At 25.2% G+C, this 25,421-nt stretch overlaps 1 protein-coding gene across 1 annotated transcript in view; it reads left to right on the forward strand.

The window, feature by feature from the left end:
- LOC111623961 (neuroligin-4, X-linked-like) overlaps positions 1–25,421 on the forward strand; it is a 43,007-nt gene that overhangs the window by 7,711 nt on the left and 9,875 nt on the right. Inside the window, exons 2-5 of the mRNA XM_023366703.1 lie at positions 15,326–15,475; positions 15,911–16,096; positions 18,631–19,420; positions 23,184–23,299. Coding sequence (XP_023222471.1) covers positions 15,326–15,475; positions 15,911–16,096; positions 18,631–19,420; positions 23,184–23,299 — 1,242 coding nt within the window. The remainder of the gene's footprint in view (positions 1–15,325; positions 15,476–15,910; positions 16,097–18,630; positions 19,421–23,183; positions 23,300–25,421) is intronic.

Consider the following 25,421-nt stretch of genomic DNA (forward strand, 5'->3'; position numbering starts at 1 on the left):
ACACGCTCTTTCTATGAATGAAATTTTCTAAATTTTCAAACTTTAAATTCTTTTAAAATTAATAATAATTATGATTTTAAATATTTCTTTTTATTAAATTTTTATGCATAAATTAGAATTAATTTTATGATAATTAAAAATTTTGATACAATTTCTATTGAAATTCTATAATAAATTAGTAAATAAAATAATTTTTATTTTTATTAAAGTAATTCAAATTTCATAGCCACATTAAAAAAAAATATTTATTTAAAAAAATGAACAAAAATTTGATAATTTTTGTGTATAAATTTCCTTGAAGTGGAAACGTGATAACGTATTTGAATGTTACAGATTTAATTCATGATAATTTAAAATTACTGAAATTTTTTTATAAATGTATTTATCTATTTTTTTAAATATATTAATAAGTAAATTTATTTCTAAATATTATTATTATTTTTTTATTACAAGAAATCGAATTTTGTAGCAATGTTTACTATGAAATCAAGAAAGGAAATAATTTGTATGAAGCTGATTATGTTTTACAAATAAAAATAAGCAAGTTTTTATTTTTTTATTTTCAATTTTTTTTAATTTTATTTTTTATTTTAAAGAATGATCAATTTCGCAATTCTTTGTATTTTTGTCTTATTTTTATTTTTTTTTAAATAATCAATTTCATAAGTTTTGTATTTTTATTCCTAGAATATAATCAGTTTCATAACTTTTTGCTTTTTTATTGTATTTTTTTTACTTTTACTTTTCATTTTTTTAAAAACACAATCAGTTTCTTAATAAAAAAATTTTTTTTTTCTAATCTCTACTAAACATAATAATCAATTCTTTAGCTCTAAATTAGCATATATGAAAATATTATCCAGGTAAGTTTATGTAAATTTTAATTTCATAAACTGTTCTAAATAAAAAATGGAGAGTTAAAATGAAGTAAAGAGATAAGATAAAATAATAATAATATATATATATGTATTTTAATGTTAAATCTCGTTAAAAATTGAATGGTGAATTACAAATGGCTCCATTTAAGTTTCCTTTTTAATCGTTAAAACTATAATAACCAAATTTTATCTTGGTCCTGTATGAGAGACAATGTAATAAAATGTCTGATAGAAGGTATGAAATAATTTCCATTCAAAAAGAATGATATAGATAATCTAATCAAGGGAAAAACTAAAATTACATATTAAGAAGAAGCAAAAGTAGTTAAAGGGAACGACAGTTGGAAGTTAACATCCTTTCTCTGTCTTTTTTTTTTATATTTTTTTTCCTGCAACTATGGCCTGCCAATTAGGAGGATATGGTCACTAGATAATAGTTCCTTGGCAACTAAAGAAGAGAATGGTTAATTGGTCCTCGACAATCTAATAGGAAAAACGTCTAACTTGATCACCGAATTTATCTCTAAAGCTTAAATTGAAATTTTAATTTTTCATCAAGTTAAACAAAACTCGGGGAAAAAGCTCCTAATCATTTTTTTATAAATGAACTTTGAAAAAAAAATAACGGGATGAAACTAATAAAGATGGAAATTAATTTAAAATTCTAGGAGATTTGAAGAATATTAAATTAAGTTAATTATGTACTATTTTAATAATAAATGATAAGTTAATGCATTTTAAGAACGTTAGAAAATTCTAATTGTTTTCACGCAACACAACAATCTTTTCAGAATGCAGAATTTGTTGTGAATGTAAAGGAAACAAGCAGCACGGAGTGAAAAAATTTATATATATATATATAAAAAAAATAAATAAATGTGAGAGGATATGCAGAGGGAGTGAAAATTGGTCGATCAAACATTTTCTACAAAGATAGCGCCTGCGTCTTAGAAAACGACGTCTTCAAAAGGATCTTTTAGCGATTGCCAGGCTAGCCACTATAAACCTCGATGCTATTCTCTTGTGCATGCAGGAAATCCACAAAGTGCACATTATCTGTCAAAGAGAGTGAACGGATAGAGATCGTTGCAATATATGACATGTACGTACAGTCCTTAACATCAATACTACTGACGGAAACAATGGCTTTCATTGCTGCATCGAAGGGATCTAAAATCATTCCTGTAATTGTATATCTGTCTAATACCTATCTATTGAATTTGCATTTAGAAATAGAAAGGAGGGTTTAACCGAATAATTATATCTTATCGTAGATTTAATAATATAATTTCAATAGATTTAGATTTGATGAATGTATGCTTAGAAAACTAATGAAAGTGGATATCACTGTTAACGTTACCGAGCGCATAGAAAATAACTTGCCGTGTTATTTAACATTTAATAAAGCCTTACCTTAATGGAGTACATGGAAAATAAATCTAGACCGCTTGGGATGTGTTTAGTTAAGGATATGGCAAGTTGTTGTGGTCCTGTACACATCAGTAGAAGTGTGACGACTGATCTCTAGAGGCTTATCTGTATATAGCACGAGTGTCGAAAATAGCATTCATGCGTACAGGACTTTATGCTGACAGAAATATATCTAATAGAATATGTACTGTATATATACCAGCCTTATATTTAGTTTGTGTAAAGTAGACTTTTGTCAGTTTAACAGTTGTTAATCTGTGTAATTTGAGTAACCAAAAACTGTAAATTTCATTCCTAAAACCTGGAAAATCATAAAGAATGAATGTTCTAGAGAAAAATTATAATTTAATTTATATAAAATATTATTATATAGTTTCATTTTGCTGAAAATTTTAAGTAAATTTATGTATCTTCCACTTCTCGTGGAGCACTTGAATTTTTTTTTCCCTCTATCTTAGCCCCAGGTATTGAGAGTGACTATGATTTATAGAATCTATGTGAGATGAGAAAGTACTTTTCAAGTCGCAGAAAAATGAATGTTTAATAAAAATTTACGGACGTACTTTTGTTTATTTGAATTATTTAAAAATTTTTCTCGCATCTTATCATTAATCTATTTTTTTTAAGTTAATTACATCTTAGACCATCTGTTCGACTTTCTTTAAAAGACGATTTATGTACGCTGCAATAATTTTGTCTTTACAGATTAAAAAATAAAAATATAAAAAAGGGGATAAAATTAAAATAAAAAATAAAATTAGAAAAAATTAGAAAAATTTTCTTTTGATAATTTTCGACAGATAAAAACAGAAAATGCAATAAAATTCACCCTAAGTTAAAAGAAAAAAAAACTTTTCTGTATTTTACCGACAATAAAATATTTTACACTTAATAAAAGTTTTTGGTATATAAATGGAATAGAAGCCATGTTTATTTTTATATCCGAACATTAGATAGAAAGTGGGTAATTTTGGCAAACAATAACATTTAAGTATAGAAAAGCTTTTAAACAAGATGAGACAGAAGAAATTCCGGTATTTTTCATGAAAAATCGAGGTGTAGCATTAATAGTTAAAGATCGAATTCTAACCGTGAAAAGAAAACGAAAAAAAAAATGAAAAAAGTATATTGTTGTTGGAAAAGATACATTTGAATATTTCCAATCATTTGACATGGAAACTCGTCCATCCATTTTCAGAAGAATGAGCTGCTTAAAAGCTCGCTACTGATACGTGAACATTGATATTCATTGCAGTTATATTTATTGAAGAAGAATATTATCATTATGTATGTGTGTGTATATATATTTATAACTTATATATATATACGTATATATAGTTTATACTTATATATATATAATATTCATTTCAAGTTAAAATTCTTGCCTTTTGTAAGCTTTTTATATCAGCTGAGATATTTGCATAATTTCTCAGAGAAGGATTTCTTGTCTGCAGTAATCTCTCAACATCTCCCCATGAGAGTAAATTCCAATTATTGAAGGTATCTAAGTACTCCAGAAATCCTTTCTAGCATTGAAGAAATCTTCTGCCTATCATGCAACTCAGAAGTTTTATCTTAAGTAAATTTTCTCGTTTTTTTATTCCGTAAAGATGATTAAGTGTATCAGTTCTATTCGGATGATTCTCCTCTTTAAAAGAAGTTCATTACGTACGCATTATCATCATAAATTTTCTTTTATAAAAGGAAATTTAAACAAAAAAAAAGAAATAAATATCTCTGATGATTTTGAACAAATTATTCGTTCGTGTCAGATTTAATTCTTTTTTTAAATTTTTATGTAGATTCAAAATAATGTATGAGTAAACTTAAATCTAAACCCCGTAATGTACTAATTGGATCTTTAGCGCATGGTTTCTCTTGTATTTTCTATCATCTCTCCCACGACGAAGATATTTATGCTTAACAAGAAATATCTAAAATGATAGTTTCTAGTAATTTAATAATTATTATCGAAAACTTAAAGTATAATTTACGGCTTTTAAAATTTAATTACCAAAATGTAAAATTATCTTAATAACCAATTAGACCATAATGAATCCAACTAGTAATCGAGATAATTAATAATAAACATGTTGATATATAAATACATTTTATGTATATATGTATTCGTTATATCAACACAAACCGATATAATAATAATAATAATAAATTCATTATTTAAAAAAAAAGAAAAGAAGAAAAATTCTATTTATAAAATTAAAAAAATTTTTTGATAATTTTATCTCTTTAAAGACTTTCGACATTATAAAAGAAATCTTTATCGATTTTTANTAATTAATAATAAACATGTTGATATATAAATACATTTTATGTATATATGTATTCGTTATATCAACACAAACCGATATAATAATAATAATAATAAATTCATTATTTAAAAAAAAAGAAAAGAAGAAAAATTCTATTTATAAAATTAAAAAAATTTTTTGATAATTTTATCTCTTTAAAGACTTTCGACATTATAAAAGAAATCTTTATCGATTTTTAGAAAGAATTTTAAGGGTCTAAACGCTTTTTTTCCTCTTACTGAAAAGAAAGTAGTAATACTTTTTAGAGCTTTCAGTATATTACAGGATCGTAAAAAAATTGGTACTGATCAAAGAAACTGATAAAGTTTTCATTCTAAAAGACAAAGGGATGTCATGTGGCATAAGAAAAATGAAAATTTCTTGATATATGCCAAGCAATGGATCGAAGCGTCAATTGGCAACATGGTCCTACCCGCCATAAGATTTCTACCAAGAAAGGAGAGTAGGCGGCAACGAATCGATATCAAGCAGCAAGAAGACACATCCTAGCGTGAGGATTCTTCACCTGGCATCTTTCCAGAGGCCAACAGCTGCACAACAACAGGATTAATTCGGCATTTCTCGTCACTTTAGCCAAGCATCAGATAACGACACGCCTTGCTGTGATTCATTAGAATATTCATATTGAAAGCGATACAAAGACCGATCTTCCATCCTGTACCTACAAGAAGTACAGAAAAATCGAAAAGACTAGATAATTTGTTGTATTCTCCATTCATAATTCTTTCATCTGCGAGTTGAGTTAATAGGACTGATTGTACAAGAGAAAGAATATGAAAGAAAAAATTTGAATGATTTATCTCGTTCATCTTTTTTTTAAATTTTTTTATATATTTTTTTCCTCCCTGAATCATCAATTCGATTATGTTTTGATAACTCTCTCACACTTTTGTGTAAACTTGGAATATAGAAAAAAAATAATAATTAATGATGGATGTTCTTGAAACTTTTAGTGTATGGAAGGCTTTTTAATGGCGACATTTTGACTGTAATGACGTAAAATAATAGAAGAGATATAAAGTAAAGATAACGATGTTATAATAAATGAGTAATGGTATAAAAGTTTTTTCCTTCTTAAATAACATTTGTTTAATATATTTATTTATTTTTCTGTAAATTAAAATTTGATATTTTAAACATTTTTTTTAAAGGACTGTTGACTAAATTAAAAAATAATTAAATATATTATAAATAAAACTTTTTATAACCCTTTATAGTATACCAAATTTAAATAAAACCCTTACAATTCTATTTACCTTTAAGAATAAATGTTGACATTTGTTTGTAAATTATGAATACGTATAATTAATGTAAATGATAATACAGATGAAAATTAAATATTACTTCCATAAGATAACGTTATTCACTGTATTGAACCGTAAATTTTTATTTTAAATTGTAATTTAAATTAAAATTGTCGGTTATTTCCGTAAATTTAATCGAATTTTTTTTTTTTGTTGTTAAATACATCTTGTACGACGATAAAATAGATTTCGTTTATGTAGAAATATAACAAAATTTATAATAAACTATGTTATATAATTTATATAATAATCAATAATATTTTTACAGCGACTTATTGATCAAATTTATAGCCATAAATGACAATAATTTTAAAAAATATACAGCATAAATACTTTTAAAACGTAACCACAATTTTCTAAAATATATATATATATCTAAAAACATAAAATTTATAAAATAAATGACGTAATATTTTATAAAAAATATATATACACTACGTGATATATATTTATATATAAAGGGAAATATTTATAACATTAAATAACATTAATTTTTCAGTAACAACATTAACCGTATCTGGAGTTTATTTACATTATGCATTATCCATTGTTGTGTGAACGTCGTTTGATACATAATAATATAAATGGTATTTTCAATTTTAGAAACATTCTCTTTCAGATTCGATTTTGGTCATTTCTTATGCCAAGATATCCTTGTTTGCTTGTCTGCTAACCTAGGAGGTCACCAAACAGGACATTCAGTCTCTGGCATACTGATTGAACACATCGATCTATTGAACGAACGGAAAGAGAAATATTACAAAAAGTAAAATCAAGATTTAACTGTTAGAGGAAAGAACCGAAAGGGAAAAAAACAGAATAAACTTTTTACTGATACTTCCACTTAAAAAAAAAAGAAAAAAAGAAAATATTTGAGAGAGGAAGATCAAGTTTTGATCTTCGGATTTTTCAAAAACTCCACACGCTAAACATTAAAAAAAATGAAACTTCTTTAAACGTTTCGATCATTAAAACTTATTTTTTTTATTATTATAATGAAATTTTACATTAAAAAAACATGTTTAAAAGATATAAAATTATTTTAAAGATAAATTAAAACAGTTTTCCAGATGTTTAATTTTGTAGGTGGCTTATAAATATAATCAGACTGATAGCAATGAATAAGCAATAATTAAAAGAAGAAAGAAAACAAACTGTGCAAGGCCAGAAGTGATTAATTCAGCAAGACATTAAGCGATCACTTTCTTAATTTGTTTTCTACGAATTAATTGACTATTCATCTATTCGTATGCAAAAAAATAAAATAAAAAAAATAAAAGTTGCGGAAAAGAACTTAGTAGGATATCGTGACACGCTTGTCAGAAATCAAAACTAATCCTCTTTTTTATATCCCAACGTCAGAATGATAGTCACGCGTCAATAGTAGGAAGAAAAAGGGATTATTTTTCTTCTAGAGGATTTTGCAGGCGTTGTGGAAATGTATCTTTATACAAAATCCCAAAAATTAGTAGACATTGACAAACTAATCAGCATGAAACGGAAATCTGAGATTACCAAAGTGAATTTATCTCACCTTGGGGATATACTTTTTATTCAAGTCTTTTAAAGAAGAAAGATATATATATATATATATACGACATTCATGAGAAATAGGTTTCGAGTAATGGATGAGATCTATCTCTTTTTTTTATTTTATTTTATTTTACTTTTTTTTTGTAAACTTTAAGGATTTTTAACTGGGCAGAAAAATGTTGAATAGCTTTGACTTTAAAGGTTGGGAGGGAGTGAAAAATCTTTTTAGCTTCAACATGTAATTTGTTGGAAGGAGAAGAAATGAAACTTTCGGGGATATTTTACCGAGATAACGATACCAGGAATGATAAGAATACAAAAGAAAAGTGCATTATCAGTTAAGTTAAAAGGTTAAACGAAGAATGATATTCACCCATCAACATTAAGAATAGTCATTTACTAACATAATAAAGGTTAGTTTTTTATTGTTAATGAATTTCTTTGTTGGTACAAAATATATCGGAAGAAAAATGACACAGAAGAATTAAAAAAAATTAAACGTATATATAATGAAAATAATAATAATAATAAAAAAATACAGAAAATACTTTATATTCTTTTCTACAGTAGTCCTGTATCGAAAGTTAAGGATAAGTATAGAGTAATAGAAAATCCATACTTATCAATAATAGAATAAGATAAAAAATGATAACAATAACCAACACCGGGAGATAAAATGGAGAATTGATTTTTTTTTATACGAAAAAATATTTTCGAAGATCAAAATTCTATCATTGAGTTTTGCGCTTTTCTCCATAACATGTTCAGATCACGTCATCTTCATGGCCAGAAGGCTGTTGGTATAGGCAATGATTCGATTTATACACGTCAGATAACTGTCAGATGATGTTTTGATCATCCCTCAGTCTCCTTGCTTCAATTGCTTCCAGTAGTATATATTTCAATTAGAAGTAGATATAACGTGCGACTTATTTTCAATTTTATTTTTTCTACTTTTTTTTTCTTATTTCTATTTTTGCTACTTATGGCACTTAAATGATTATATTGAACTTTAAGCATCTTTAATATAAATTAGAAATTTTTATAGTTTTTCCAATAATCCATTTTTAAAAGTTTAGGATAATTAATCTCTTTTTTTTTAACGCAAAAACTCATTAATTTACTATAATATATTTTAGGAAATCCGATTCATTAATAGAAAAAATAGGTGATTTTATCAGAAAATTAATTGTAGAGATTTAATCCAAACTTGTTTACGAAAACTGAAAACCTGACTGCAAAAAAATGGAGGAAAAAGAAGAAAATTCTCATAATACGTTACTCGAAACTTTAAGAAATGGATATGAAATTTAATTACAAGAATTAATTTTTATCTAATTTAATAAATAATATTTTAAAAATTTTATATTATTATTATTATTATTAGGCCTATACATTTAATAAACTTATTAACACTTTAAAATTGAATTATTGTATTGATAATCACTCTCCTGAAGAGATACTCAACGTTAATGATTTTAATATTGAACACTTGATTTTCTGCATAAAATGTGAGAGGTAATACTTTTAAGTATGGAAAGTGTCGAGTGTCGTTGAAGGATATCACGATAAATAATCTTGATATTCACGAAAAAAAAAACAAGATTAAAAAAATTCGAGCTTACACGTGGTCAAATAGAGAAGAAGTATTATTCTGTCTCTGTCAATCAGTACTTGCCTCATTAAATCAAAAGAGATTGTGAATATCATGAGAAATATCAAAATATCGTCACCTGCAGCATAAACAGAATCGATTCTTTCTTCAAAAAAACAATTCTTTTCCACCTCATTCATTGTTAAGTGAGATTGTTCTCAATAAGGAAACTCGACATTTTCAATAGTACTCTTGCAGTTTTTCCTAAATGAAAAGGTGTATTATATATTGCTCAAAGTTGCTTCTTTTTGTAAATAATATTTCCTCAGGATAAATAATAAAAATATAAATAACTGTGAAGTTAAAATAAGTTGAACTTTATGCTTAATTTAATAAAAAAAAAATATATATAACAATTTATTTTATTTATTGTTCTTTTATATAAAGGTGGAAAGGTGTTTAACTGTAAATAAATTAATAAATGGTTTGAGAAATTTTTATTTTAAAATTTATTTTGTAGAATTTTCAACAATTCTTTTTATCCTAATAACAAGAAATTGTTCTCTATTCTAACAATTTTAATAAATGAGGTAATTGAAGAATTATATTGTTGTTAACCGTGCGACATCTTTAATAATCCAAAGTTTCTAGTTTAATCTGAAACTACAAACTTGTAATCTTCTAATCTAATCTTCTTCCAAACTTCTAATCTAATATATTAAACAAACAATAACAAAAACGGGATTATTAATTTAAGTAAAATTAGTAAGTTATATTTTATTAAGTTTACAGAAAAGTGTCTTTTCAATAATGTTTCGGTAGATCTGAGTGGAGAAAATTGCTAAAAATTTCTTTTTCCTTTCCATAATTTTAAAAGAATATGAATAAAATTTAAGCAAAATTTTTCCAGTGAATAATATTGATTTAAGAAGATAACTTATGGAAATGTAATTTTCTTATTTAATTATCTTTTTGTACTCTAAATAGCAATTTCATAATTATCTTCCGTTTTAAATACAAGTTTAGATTATTTTTAGAAAGTTCTACTGTATTTAAATGAAAAAAAGAGGAAAAAATAGGTAATAATTTTTCTCAATGTTCTAGTAAACTTAACTGATGAAAATAATTATTTTCAATGGCTAATTTCCCTTCAGTGGCTATGAATTTACAGCATTTGTGAAGAAATTTATAGGAGAAAAGGTATATAAAGTTAACATTTTGGCTCATTTCTAAACGTTAATGTTTATTTTAAAGAGAGGAAAAAGCGATAGAGTTTTTCTGTCGTGGATATTTTGTAGAAGACAACTGATGAAATTGCAATTTTCTTTATTTATCAATAATTATGAAGCACCGAGAGATACAGACATACGCTTAGACTTATAGTAATTATCTCGTCTAGACTTCGTAATCGATATTGCAACGGATACAAATTATTTGTAGAGGAACCATACGATAAAAAAACGTACTCTCGGTAATAAGCTTGCCTTCAACTTATTATAATTGAGCAATAGGATACATTCATAATCCCTTCGCTAGCTAATGTTCCGATGTGACGTTTCATTAGAGAAAATCTGTCAGTTTAGAAAAGTGGAAGCCATCTTAATTGTCGCATGACATAGATTTAACCATAAAGGGAGCGGGCTAATTAACAATTTGGTTTTAAATTACTTTCAGAAATGATTCTAGGATCAAGTGAACATTTTAAACGTCATTTAAGTTAGTTTAGTTTATTCGAAACCGAATTAACTTCGATTTAATCAATGAAAAATCTCTCTTCGACTATGTTTCCATCTATATATTTTGAAACTTTTGTCAGTTATACACTGTATACACACACACACATGTATATCTGTATTAAAACATTAGTCATTTTCCGTTTTCTGGGAAAATTCCCGTAATTAAGATAGAAGAGATATAATCATAGTTGTTGAAAACGCTGTCGTGGTCACATTGTTCTAAAAGGTAGTTTGTCATGAGTGAATAATAGACAGAGTATTGTATAGTTCTTGAATCAGAAAATCTCTAACGCGGTTTAATTCATAATTGGTCTTCGAAAACTTATGAAAATGAGGTAATGCAACTTGGCATAAGAGCAGATGGAAATAGTACGCTTCAACTACAATCATAATCATCAATCAAATGTTTGAACTGCTTCAAATGCTATCAATATAAGTAGTGTTCGTTTGGTCTAGTCAGGCATGTTTTGATACAAGCTTGCCAACATTTCTAAAACGTCTGTTGACTTCCCACGTTCTTCATCGATAAAAGGTGGAGTTTTAAGGAAAAGGAAATATCATTGAACTCCCGAGTCTATTTCGGGAGAGGGCTATTGATTAGCTTTTAATTATAGATACTTCAACTTTTATTTTACTGCAGAAAAATTTACATTTTCCACATAAATTTGTATTGGCTTGTAATCATTTCGTGATTAAAAAAGAAAAAAAAAAAAGATCCATTCTTTTTCTTTTTCTTCGCCTTTTTCTCCACATTAAACGGGTAATAAAAGTTCTACTTTAGATTTTTTTACGTCAATTATTTTTTATTTTGTAATTTAAAATTTTCTATAATTAAAGTAAGATCTTATATAAAGTTCTGAATTTGTTAAATATATTAAATTGCCTTATTATATAAGTTATTTAAATTTATATTCGAATTTAAAATGTTTAAAGCGTTATCTAATTTGAGATATTCGTGTTTATTGTTCGTGTTGTTTCTAAACAAATTTTGAAATTAAATTAAAAGAAAAAAAATGTTTTTATTGAAAAATATAAATTATTTTTCTAAAAGGAATTTGTTTAAGTAGTTGTATAAAAAAGTATATATATATATATAAATTTTTGTATATATTTGCTGTGTTTGTAAATGTAATTTTTCATGTTTTTCTTTTATTTACACAGTATAAACCAGAAGTAAATATAAAAATTTGAAAACAAAGAGATAAATTAAATAAAAAAACTTTAATGAAATTGGAATTTTCTGCAATTAAGATTGATATGATATACCCCGTAACTAACTCTCCGTTTGATTGGTTAAGATAGTGCACATTTTTGCGTAAATTTGACCTCACTCTACAATTTAAAATTATAAAACTCAGAGATGACGTAAAATAAACGTAAAAATTATCCTAATCAAAAGAAAAATACATTGAGTATGTGATGTAAATAATTAAACGACGATTGGTTAAAGAAATACGAAAAGGCGGAGCTATGTTTTGAATTTTTTTCCTCAACCAATCATCGTTTAAAAATTGTTGATGCTAATATCGTACGTATATCACAATGGACGATTTATATTTATAAATGTAATAAATATATTTATATTTAATTTTTTTTCTATTGTATTCTTCAATGTTGTTATAGATATTCACAATTCATTTTTTTACATAACAGAATTCTGTATATAGATAATTTTTAACACTATGTTGAATTTCAGAATAATATTGAACATTGTTTAAGGAACTAAAAAATTCTGTTTTTATAGAAACATATTTTTAGAACAAAATTAAAATTTTCAGATTAATTTCTGATTTTTGAATATGTTTTTTTTAAAGTTGTTTCCAAGTTTAATTTAGAAAGCAATACTAAAAGATGAATTCATTTTTTTCGAAAATAAATATTGTAATATCGGTATCGTGAATTCTATTCTTAGGTAATGATACAGTTTTCCAATAGGATAAAAATAAATCGTTAATTAAAAATATCGATTATCATTAATTATTTTTTATTTCAGTTATACTTGTAAGCTTAATTATTAATTACGAATAATATATATATAATATAATTATGCTATTTTTAGGAGTTAAACTTCTTAGAAGTTGAATATAAATTTAAATAAATTATATATAAACTTGAATATATGTATTTCAATGCTTTTCTGCTTGTTACATTGTTTCTAAATCGATCTTATATGTAGATATGTTTGCTTATTTATGTTTGTTAAAAAATATATATATATACATTCTATCTAATAATGTGTATGAAAAAAAAATTAGAATGTAAAATTTATATTATTAATATCTTGTTTCCTTAAAGTGGAAAAGATAAAAGTAGAATTTATATTTCTTATCTGTAAGAATGTCAAAACAATGCTTGACTTTATACTGAGGAGAAAAATAATAGACTCAAGAGACATGTTGAAGTTGTTATAAGACTACTGCATAATAATGAGTATGAAAAATACAGAAATTGGAAAAGAAACACTTAAAGCTTTGGGATCTGTAGACTGTTTAATCTTTATGATAATCTAAGTAATATTGAAAATGAAAATCCACTCGAGATGGGTTTTAACGATTATTTTATACCAAAAAATAATTACTTAATATTGCGAATTGTATACTTTTTAATATAGTAAAGCTTCAAAATTACACACAAAAGGCCTATTTTTTTGATTTAAAAAGTTTTTACTTGGAAGATAATTTTGTAATGGTTAATATTAGTAATGGAATGAGGGGGTATCGATTGATCACACTAATAAAAGGTATATTAATTGAGAATAGTGTTATTAATACAATGTTACTTTAAGCTTTACATGAACAATATCTGTAGTTTACAAGTCGGAAATGTTTCCTGTTCCCAATAGTGTAATCCTTTAGGAGAAGGTGATGTAGGATCACACCCACTCGACTGATTCCCAATTGGCGAATACTTCACTCTAAATGATAATATTTGGAGGATTTTCATTATAAATACCAGATTATAAATTATATCTGGAGTTAATATAAGATTTCAAACATTTAAAGTATGTCCTCGAGGGTCTTAAATCCCCAAAATGTCTCTAAAGCGTATTCTACATTTCTATGTTTATCTATTTCATAAATTATTTGAGTGATTCTACTAAGAATTTTATTTTGAAACGGATGTTTCAAAATGAGCAAGAAATCGATATTTCCTTTCTTGTAAATAAGGAAACATTCAAAGACAAGTAACATAGTTAATTAGGAACATCAAAGATTGACAAAGATACGCGGAAGTTCATTACAGAGTAGCGATGAAAACTAGGATTACTATAGATGACTAACTTTTATGACTGCTACTTGTGTCTGGCATTTCCTGGTAACTCTAGCATATTATAAAATAAATCAGGTTTGTTGGCTGGAAAATGTAAAACGTAGCCAAATGGAAAACCCTTATACTAAAAGTCAGGAAAATCATTTTGTCTCTTAATAGAAAGCGATACTAGAATTGTAATTTTCGAAATCGAAGGTTGGAATTATTGATATTTTTATGAAAAAGAATTGGAAATTTAAGTTAAGATTTATTCTTTTTCCTTTAAAAAAAAAGGCTAGGTGAATTAAATTTCGAATATTTAAACATTTTTCTTCTATCGTCGATGATATTCAATCATTATCAAATTTTTTAAAAATGGCATAGATTATATATTAAAATAGATATTTAATAGATATAATATGACACTTTAACGTGAAATTTTTAAAAGAATTTCTATATATTCGACAAGGAAAAAAAATTTATATTGAATGTTTTGCACTGTAAAACAGAAATTTTACCCAAGGATGTTATTTACTCTTCCAGAAAAAATAAAAATTCGATAGAAATTTTTATAGAAAAGCTGTTACACATTCTAAAATAGAATTTTTTTTTATATCGGATTGAAATATAAAAACACATAAAACAAAGAAAAAAATGTTTTATATTCGAACTAAAAATTATGAAAAAATATTCTTGTTATTAGTTATTTTGTTAGAAAAATATGCATATTTATACCAACCATAAGACATTACATTTTGTTGAATTGCATATTATAAAAGGAAAAAAAAATCAGAAAAAATTACAGGAAAAAAAGGGGGGAAAAATTAAACTGAAAAATTCGAAGCAGACAGTCCGAAAATGTTGACTTTACAAGAATATCAGTACAAAGAGGAAGAAAGTAATGGTTTCTTTCAGATTGGAGAGCCATATAAAAATGTGCAGGCGACCACTACATTATTGAATGAATGTAGTATCTTATCACTAGTCGGGTAGAAGTTTCCTACAGAGAATTACCCTCAATGCATATCACTTCATGGTCATTCACTCTACTCAAGTAAAAATAAATATATTTATTCCCTGCCATATTGCCTTATAAAATTTCAACCTAATGATGAGTTATGACTGATACTATTGTTACCAGCGACAATTCTTATAAACATTATTAAATAAACCGTAGATGGTTTGCTTTTGAGCTTTAACATCGTAAAGTTTACTCACAAAATATATACTGTATATATTATATATATATTTGTTTTTTTTTTTTTTCTAGTGGGACGAGAACCTATTAGATTACCTGTTATGGTGTATATCCATGGTGAATCCTACGAATGGAATTCTGGAAATCCTTACGATGGTAGTGTTCTAGCTAGTTTTGGTTCTGTTGTGGTTGTAACCATAAACTACAGATTGGGTGTTCTAGGTAAATCTCTTACATTCTATTCTTAATTTTGGTACAAAGAAACGAGAAAAGAAAAAAATAATAATCAGAATAAAATATTTTTTTGAGTGAAAATCGATTGTGTTCTATTTCTTTAGAGTAGTTGAAGTCTTTCTTTAATCTATCCATACCTCAGATTAAATTATTCTAAATAGAAAATCATGTTTCTTAGATTAAAAATGACAATTTTCTGTTATTAAATAGCAAAAAAATGATGTTTCATTTTATTTTTTACTTATTAAAGTTTATTTATATAATAAAAATTAAATTGATATTGTAAAACAAAGGTAAATTTTTTTTATTTCTTTTATGATTTCGTTACTCTTTCTATTTTTATTTTTATAAGTGATAGATTTAAAACGTGATGATAGAAAATAAGGATTTTATCCCATTTAACGATATTTTGTTCCTTCCAAGGTTTTCTTCCCGCTCTAGATGGATCATCTCGAGGCAATTATGGTCTTATGGATCAAGTTGCAGCTCTTCACTGGATCCAAGAAAATATCGGAGAATTCGGTGGAGATGCCAATAACGTTACGATATTTGGACAGGGTTATGGTGCAGCTTGTGTGAATTTACTTATGATATCACCAATGGCTAAGGGTAAATAAATCATAACAATTCGTTCTTAATTGATAATAAAATTAATTAATAAGTTATGCGAGGTACAACGTCGATGTATTAATACCGAAATTCTCTCTTTCTCAACACACACATATATATATGTATATGCAATAGATTAATGGATGAAAATAGGAAGAAAAATCGATATCGAAAATGTTGTAATGTATTAATTTGCATATATTGAACCACTAGAGATACCTGTTTTCGTCTTTAATTAATAAATTTATACGTACTGTACAGTACAGAGGAGAAGTATGCTTATTAAAAATGTTGCGGTTATAACAAAAGCTAATTTTATAATTATTTACAAATTTTATTTCCAATTAAAACACTTAAAATTAATTAATTTGCTAAGGATATAAAAAAATATCCAGTGAGGTATTGAACACGTCTTTATCGGTGATTTTCAGGACACATTTGCTCGGATTATTAGTTTTTCCAGCTAATTAATCAACAGTTACGTCTTAAACTGACGACAACCCAAACACTGGTTTAAATTTAGAGTTGTTTACATTAAGGGTCAGCAGTTTAATTAATGTATTGACATTATTTAGAAAGCCACACTTTCTCATAAGCTTCTTTTAACTATCGAGCGCTTTATACTTTTAAATATCTCGAATACGTTGTAAAAAAGTTCAAAAAATAAACATTCCCCCATGAAAAGAAAAGGAAATATAAAAAAATATATAAGTCAACTCATAAATTTTAATGTATAAACTAATATAGAGTAGAACGTTTCATATATAAACATACATACATATAATAAAGGTATTAAAAATAGGAAAAAATTTATACGGTATTATTATTATTATTTTTATTTATTTATTTATTTATTTGAGAAAATGACAAAAACTGNTATTATTATTATTTTTATTTATTTATTTATTTTAAATATAAATATATATATATATATATAAATTGTATGAAACGCATTTAAATTATATTTCCAAAAATGTCAAAGGTGCACAGGAAAAATACGTTTCTGGATGACAAGAAATGTCAAAGATTTGAGATTGACGAATATCCTGATGAAAAATATGAATAAGTTCCGGAAGAGTAACTTAGATGTTATGTATAAAAATGTTAAAATATTAAAAAGGTAAAAAACTATTCATAAGAAATCATCTAAAAGAAGAATCAAGCTTTCTTATTATATTATTAAAATAAGTAAAGAATATATAGATAAAACCCCTCTTCTTTTCTCCTACCAAACAATAACGTTTTATTATTATTATCAAATATATATATATATACAATCTTAAAAAAAAAAATAGAAATTATTCTCTATTCTTCATCCGTCTCTTATAATAATGTAAATTATTTATAACCAAATAAAAGTAGTTTAGTTAAATATAAAAAATAATGATGGATTTAATTTTTCTACTACTACTACTACTACCGCTCTCCCTTTTTTACTTTTTTTTTATATAAATACTCTATTTAATATTTATTAACTTTATGGAAAGATATAATAGAAAATTTCGAATGGATAAAGTGACTAATGCGTTAGAAAAAACATTTAGGACCATAAAATATTCAATACCTATAAATATTAAATTGTGACTCAAGAGATAAAAGTCTCTTCTGGTATCCTGACCTGTGATTCTTATTCTACTGAAGTGGCAGAGAAAAATACATATCATATTCTATATTCTGCTTTTTATGTAATAGCTAAATTTGACAAAATGTCATACCTGCCTACGCCAATCTCTATATTAGATACGTTACAGACTACAAGGATTTAATTGACAGCTGCCAACTCCTATCTAAAGTAACTTTCTCCTTTTCTAAAGGAAATCGTTTTAGGAGAAGTGATTATATTTAACCATAGTACACTATTGTTTATCCTGTTTTATATATATTTACTCTATCAATTAATAATTATATTGAATAAAAGGCGTATTTAATAACATTATTCATTATTTCCAAAATATCTTATCAATATTTAAAAGATTTATTCTGTTTTTATTTGTCTGTGACGTTTAATAATAATAGACTCAATTGTTTAACCCATAAGAATTTTATAGTGTTGTTGTTGTTGTTATTTATTTTAACTTTTTGTAAAAATATAGGCCTATAATTTGTATAATAAAATAAATAATAATCGACTTTAAATTGATAAAAAATTTAAAGTATTTTGTTATTTGTTTGTTTGTTTACTGCTAGAAATAAGCGAAGCAATTATTATTTTTTTAATTTTAAAATTATTCTTACTTGATTTAATAAAAGCAAATTTAATTATAAATGTAAAATTTATTAAAATTGATACGTTCATTTATAATTAATGAATTTTTTAAAATATTGTTCTAGAGAATTAAAGTAACCAATACAATTATTTTTCTCATTTAATAAATATTAATACGTAATTAACATAGTTTTTTCTAGTAATAGCGATAAAGTAAACATTAATAATATCACAAGTATTGTTTTATCCGCTAGATTCTTATTATTTTATCCCCATTAGTTAATCGATAGTTTAATGCATTTACCTATTTTGTTTTGTTTACCGACAGGTCTATTCCAAAGAGCTATTATGCAGAGCGGTTCTGCATTGAGTCCTTGGGCAATAGCCAAAGAGCCTTTACTTTACACTCATCGATTAGCCGAACAGTTACATTGCCCCACTCACGAGAAACTTGCATTGTTGGATTGTCTAAGACACCGTTCGGTATCCGACATCATGAAAGTATCTTTGGCCATTCCAGATTATCTAACAGCATTCGGTCCAACAGTCGACGGTGTAGTCATACCCAACGAACCTTTATTAATTATGGAAGATGCCAAGAGTTTGTTTGCTAATTACGATCTCCTACTGGGTGTTAATAGAGTCGAAGCTTATTTCCAATTTTCCTCCAAAGAAGCCAAAAATGGCATTGAAAGTAATCGACGTGATCGCATGCTAAGAACTTTGGTACGCAACGTTTTCAGTTATCATCTACAGCAAACTTTTCTAACAATCGTAAACGAATATACAGATTGGACTCGATCGGTTCCACATCCAATTAGTACATTAGAAGCCACGGCTGATGCATTGGGTGATGCATTAATCGTGGCACCAGTCATAAAAGTCGGTAATCTTCATTCATTTATAACTACGCCAACGTATTTATATGTATTCAATTACAAGACGGAAGAAGGTGATTATCGTTATGGATTCGGATGTATTCATGGTGAAGAACTGCCTTACGTCTTTGGTTCTCCATTAATCGGTACTATGACTCATTTTCCACAAAATTATACCGAGAACGAAGTTAGTTTATCAGAAACAATTATGTCATATTGGCTTAATTTTGCTAAGTATGGGTGAGTAAATTTAATAAACACCGAAATTATTTGTTTATATAATTAAATTATTTAAAGATATACTGGTATAAAAGAATGTTATCTAAGGATAATTAAATAAATTTAGCTAATTATTTTTATGGAGTTGTGAACAGATTTTGATACTGTTGAATGGGATTTATGTGAGATATTTCCACATTTTTAATGGGTTTCTTATGTTAATTTTTATAAGTAAAATGGATAAAAGAGATCGAATAAATAAATATCTTACAGTTTAAATTACAAATTAAAAATATACACGTTAATATTTACAGCAATTTTACCTGAGAAAACACGATTTGCGCAGTGTTAAATTTATATTTTACAGATTTATAAGAATTTTAGACATAATTAAATCAAATTATTTACTGAAACAGCAATGAATATTTGAATTTTTAAGACTTCGATGGCGATTAATAACTTTGATAATTTCTTTAAAATATGAATAAATTGCTCACATGTACAGTACAGTACAGTGCTTATAGATTCGTAAGAATATAATAAATGAAAGATAATTTTTATAGTAATATCGAATTTAATATGAACGATATTATTACTTTTATCCCACTGATCGATAAGATGAGAAGTAAACTAATTAGACCCACTGTATCAGAGATTAAGAAGAATCTTCTTTGACCCAATATTAGGATGTTATGTTTAAGAGAAACAAAATTGAGGATCAAACTGGAACTAGGATAGAATAATGTATGAATAAAATAAAGGAATATTACCCTTTTTTTTCTCCAGTAAAGTAAATCAAAAATATCGGTAACGATAGGTAAAATTGTCCCCCCAGTAAATCATGCAGGAATCTATTCTACGCGATTTATAAGCGTAACCTATAGAATATTAAATCGTCACTACAACCAATCGAAACTGATAGTCAATAATGTAATTTTAAAATCAGTATATAAAGAAAAAAGAATTTATATTTGTTTTCATCTTCATTCATATTTATCACTGTAAAATTTGAACAAAAATCTTTAAAAAATTCTATCTGATCAGTCGTTAGGATCAACGATAAAGTTCTCTTCTTTTTATTTTTTTTCTTAAATAAGAATGCTGATGGTGCATAAGCCAACGTTTATTAGTTTTTTGCTAACGTACAAAAAATTCAACATGATATAACATGATAGGAATCTGAAAGAACATTGTTGGCTGTTTAGCTATTCTAAACAGATTCACCATATAATATACACGACAATCTTTAGTTTTCAAAACCATCTTGCAGAAAAGTGGAGATAAAGCGAATGAAGACTTCTTTTATCTTCACTCATCTAAAGGATAAACTTGCTTAAGGCTGTTTCTTAGGTGCATAAGAAAATGAAGAGAGTCATTATAAAATTTATAATATTAACTTTTCTTTTTATTAAAAAAAGAAATTATATTAAATTTTAATTTTAAATGATACATAACATCAAAGACAAATTAAATAACTTAATTTAATAAAACGAAAATGTGTCGCTCTTAATATAATTAACTTATTCTTTACGTAACATAATGAAAATTTTTGAAAAATGTAAGATATTTTTGTATTAAATTCTATTAATATTTTATTAAAAATAAATAATGTGTATTCAGTTGAGACAAGTTCACATATCCATAAAAATTATATTAATATAATTTAATCGATGTATAACTTTATTTATAACATTATCTTGCGAATTTTGGGTACTCGTTAGTACTGTATTTAGTTTTGTACGTTAAAATGGGCTTACCGTATTAAAAAAAAAATCTATTTACAGTTATAAATATTCATAGGACAAATGCAAATATTTATCAATTAAGTGAAATGTTTAGTATAATCAAATTTTGCATAAACATTACTAAATAGCTCAATATACAAAACATAAATCAACTCAATTGATTTGTATTTGGCACAAATCTCTATTTGCTTCTACACAATCACTTATAGAATCATTATACAATAGTTTACGTGATATTGTGTATAATACGTAATTAATTATATAAATATTTATACTTTAATATTTTTAAACATATGAAACCTGTTAGTGACACTTAAATATATTTAACATTTCCTTTAAAAAATAAGAAAAAAATATATATATATATATTTAATTCTCATTGATAATATTTAAATTGAAATTACACATTGAAAAATAAAATCAGTGAATGGTCTTTGTGGAAAGCTCTTTTCAACTGTTTTTTTTTCTCTCAAAAACCTCGGAGAATGTCTTTTCTTCCAGTTTTATCTGATTACTGTTCTAAATTACGTTAGGATCTTCCCAACAATCTAAGCTGAGAAACAGATGTTTTCAGAGGATGGTGAAAGCAAATCACATCAAAGGCTAAATGCTTAAAAACTTACCATGTTTTCTACTTTGGAAACTTTATGAGATTCAGAAATAAGTATATTTATTTTCTAAAATAAGCTATAACTCAAATACAGTAAATATTTCAAGTAAAATCTTATTTTAAAAATACAGAAAAAGTCACCGATTTTCTTAAATCTTATCATAACACAAATAATAATGTTTTTTTTTCCTCCTATTAAATCTAACATTATTAATAAATAATAGCATACAAAGCATTAAATAAAAAGATCATTAATATATATATATTTTTTCTATTCTATGATTTTACCGACATTTTTCAATTATTTTCTATAGAACAAAAATGAAATTAGAGAGACAAAAGAAGATATTGTTCCTCTAGGCTTATATGAAATTGATAACTAGAAATATATTTTAGTTTAAAAATGGAATTGAAAGTTAAAAAGAATAAAAATATATATATAATAAGAAAAAAGAAAAGGAAGATGAAAAGGAAACCCGATAAATATATCTATTCCCCATAGAAAAGTCAATTGAAAACGTTAATGCATTGACCATGTCAGTCCAATACAAAGATGTTATCAGAAATTTATTCTTTTATTAAAATTTACTTTTGACAAGTTAGGAACCGTTTCTGAGCTTATAAAATGTTAATAAAAATTTTTATAGGAAATTTCTTACAATGATTTTTATTGGGTTAATGACCTTACCCTGACCAAATGCTACTAGCAATTCCTTCAAAAAAGACATTTTTTTTTTCTTTTCCATCTTTCCTCTTCTTCCTTTCCTCGTTTTCTTTTTATTTTTTGGTAGCTGATGTAGGTTAATTTTTTTTTAATTTTTGGAGAAAAATAATATTTATATCAGTAATTATAATAATAAAACTTTATGAAATCACACCAGATAAATTTTTCTATTTATTGATTTTTGTTGTCCTGTTCCAAAGATATCTGTTTATTATATTTAAGAAAATTCTAAATAAACATCAATCTTTTGAATTAGATAAAATTCAAAATGAATATATTTATATATTTATAAATATNCTTTATTATTATTATTATTATTCCTATTTTTTTAAAAAAATATTTTAACTGGAGAAATCTGTGACTTTCTATTAAGAGATCAATAAAAGTAAAATAAATAAATAAATAAAAGGAGAGCATCTGTTTAAAGAAAATGGATGCAATGAAAATAACCAATTTCTCCCCCAAAAACAATTTGTTTTATTTTAAAAATTGATTTTTAGATGGATGATTAAAAACATGTTAAAGTAAGAACACTTTTAGAAATTAAGTAATTAAAAAAAGAGGAGGAAGAATTTAAAAAATCAATTAAATTTTAAATAATTTAATTATCTAGTCTTTAAACATTAAAAATTGAAAAAAGTATAATCATAAATATAATATATATGTATATTTTTAAACTCATTATTTATTTATTTTTTCTTTTAGAGATCCAAATTATTTCTCACTAGAAGATGATTCAATTGATGAAAGAGAGAAAGTAAGATCTGAAAAATTAACTTGGCCCATGTACAATTCTGTACACCAACAGTATTTATATATTGGTAAAAAATATATATTTTATTTTATATGATAATTAAATTAAACTTTTAAAATTTAATTTAGTTTTAGAGATATTTTAAATTCTCTTCTCATTTAATTAATAATTTAAAAAAAAAACGGTTGTGTATAACAAGGATAATAGACTATAGAAGACAAAATATCAATCAAAATCATAAAATAATTACTTAAAGTTTGTGATAGTAAAATGATAGGCCTATATTTTGTGATAAATTGTTTTTCAATATTTAATTTAAATTCTCCATTTTTCGAATATATATATATATATATAGGAAATATTTTAAAAATCGTTAAACGTTTTCAACTTAATTTAATTCCATATCAATTTGATAAATTAAAATATCAATAATTGATTGAAGAAAATCCTTTTGTCTTAAATTTCTTATCCATGTAAAATATATATATATATGTATGTATATAAAGGTAAGGAAAAGCACACCTGGAATTAATTTAATTTTATAAACATTAAATGTGGTAATGATTAGAAAGGAAGTTAAACTAATTTAAAATTTAAATTTACAATAGAAGAGAGAAAATTAAGTCGGTTGAAAAGAGTTTTATTTCTTAAAGAATTTTTAAATAATTGATTAATTATATACAAATCTAAACTGAAAGGTTACTTAACGCAATCTTCATTTGAATATGTACGTTTGTAGTCATTGATTTCCATTGACTGTTAAGTGATTATTGACAGAATGTGTGTTTACTTTGTTTCCCATAAGGGCATTAAATACGGATTTCGATCATTATTCATTTATTTAAATAATGCGCTGTTATCCTTACGTTTGATAAAATGTAATAATACTTAACAATATATAAATGACAATAAGCTATAATAAAGACCGTAGCCTATAGGCAAAGCTAGATTTACACAAGCTATAACTTAAAACCTTCGCGCTATGAGACTACAGCTTACGCTTCTAAATTCATTATTATTTTGTTGAAAGGTGAAGGACCTCATACATAATAACTTAGAACTACAATAAATTTAAATCCGCTGCTAGCTGTAGGCAAAATGGTAGTATTAGGCCGTATAATATCTCCATAACTCTAGTAGTATTTATCCTAGTGTATTGTATATATACACGTATATATTCGTGTATACTGGAAAAAATTTATAAGCAATATTTTATTAATATTCATAAGGTTTTTATACTATTTTATTATTAAAAAAATGTACTGAAAATTTGAAATTTTAATTTTATTTTCTACATCGAATGGTAAAGAAAATAGGAAATGTTACTGTAATAAAGAACAGATTAGCAGTTAACAAAATAAAAAATTATATTCGATAATAACTGACATAAGGATATAATTGATATATTTCTTTCTTTTTTTGACAAAAAAAAAAACTGTCAAAACTGACGAAAGAAGTTTAGAAAAAACAATATAAAGTATAGTAACACATAAGAAATATTTTATATTGTAGACGTGTACGCGTATAAATGTACAATGTTAAAAGCACGCTTTTATAAAACGTGAACATATTCAAATAAAAGTTTACGACTGACGTAAAAAAAAAAAAAGTAGAATTCGAAAAATTTATGAAGTATTTCTTTACTATATTCATGATATTAGAAAAGGTTTGAAGTTTGGTAGATATTTGTCTCCATTTTTATAAAATGGTATTTGTTTTTTTGAATCTCTTCCTTATTTTTTATTGTTTCGACATCTTCTACAAGTTAAACACGTTTCTGTTTTTGATTATATTTACGAAAATATTACTTAATAAATTGATTTGTTTTCTTTTTTCCTTGATTAAAAATTTGTTACGGGGGGAAAAACAATTACTTTGATATCAGATTACTCGTATATTTTTATTTTTAAAGTCATTTTTTTTAATATGCCCGACATAAAAGATTTTTTAAATAAATATTGATTCGTCTTTTTAATTTTTTCTCTCGAGAAGGAAATTAGTTATCACGTAATTTTTTAAATTTTTTAGCAGAACATTTGTGAAATTATTTAATTTATTCAAGAAAGATGTTTTATTCATTATGTTGAGTCATTCTTTTTTCCTATTTAGACATGTGTAGAGTGTGTCCCAAAAGTCGTCATTCATAGAGTTAGATTATACATACCCTTTTTATATTTTGCTTTTTTTTT

This window comes from Centruroides sculpturatus, unplaced genomic scaffold (assembly GCF_000671375.1).
Source record: "Centruroides sculpturatus isolate CEXI.00-Female unplaced genomic scaffold, Cexi_2.0 scaffold409, whole genome shotgun sequence".
Taxonomy (NCBI): domain Eukaryota; kingdom Metazoa; phylum Arthropoda; class Arachnida; order Scorpiones; family Buthidae; genus Centruroides; species Centruroides sculpturatus.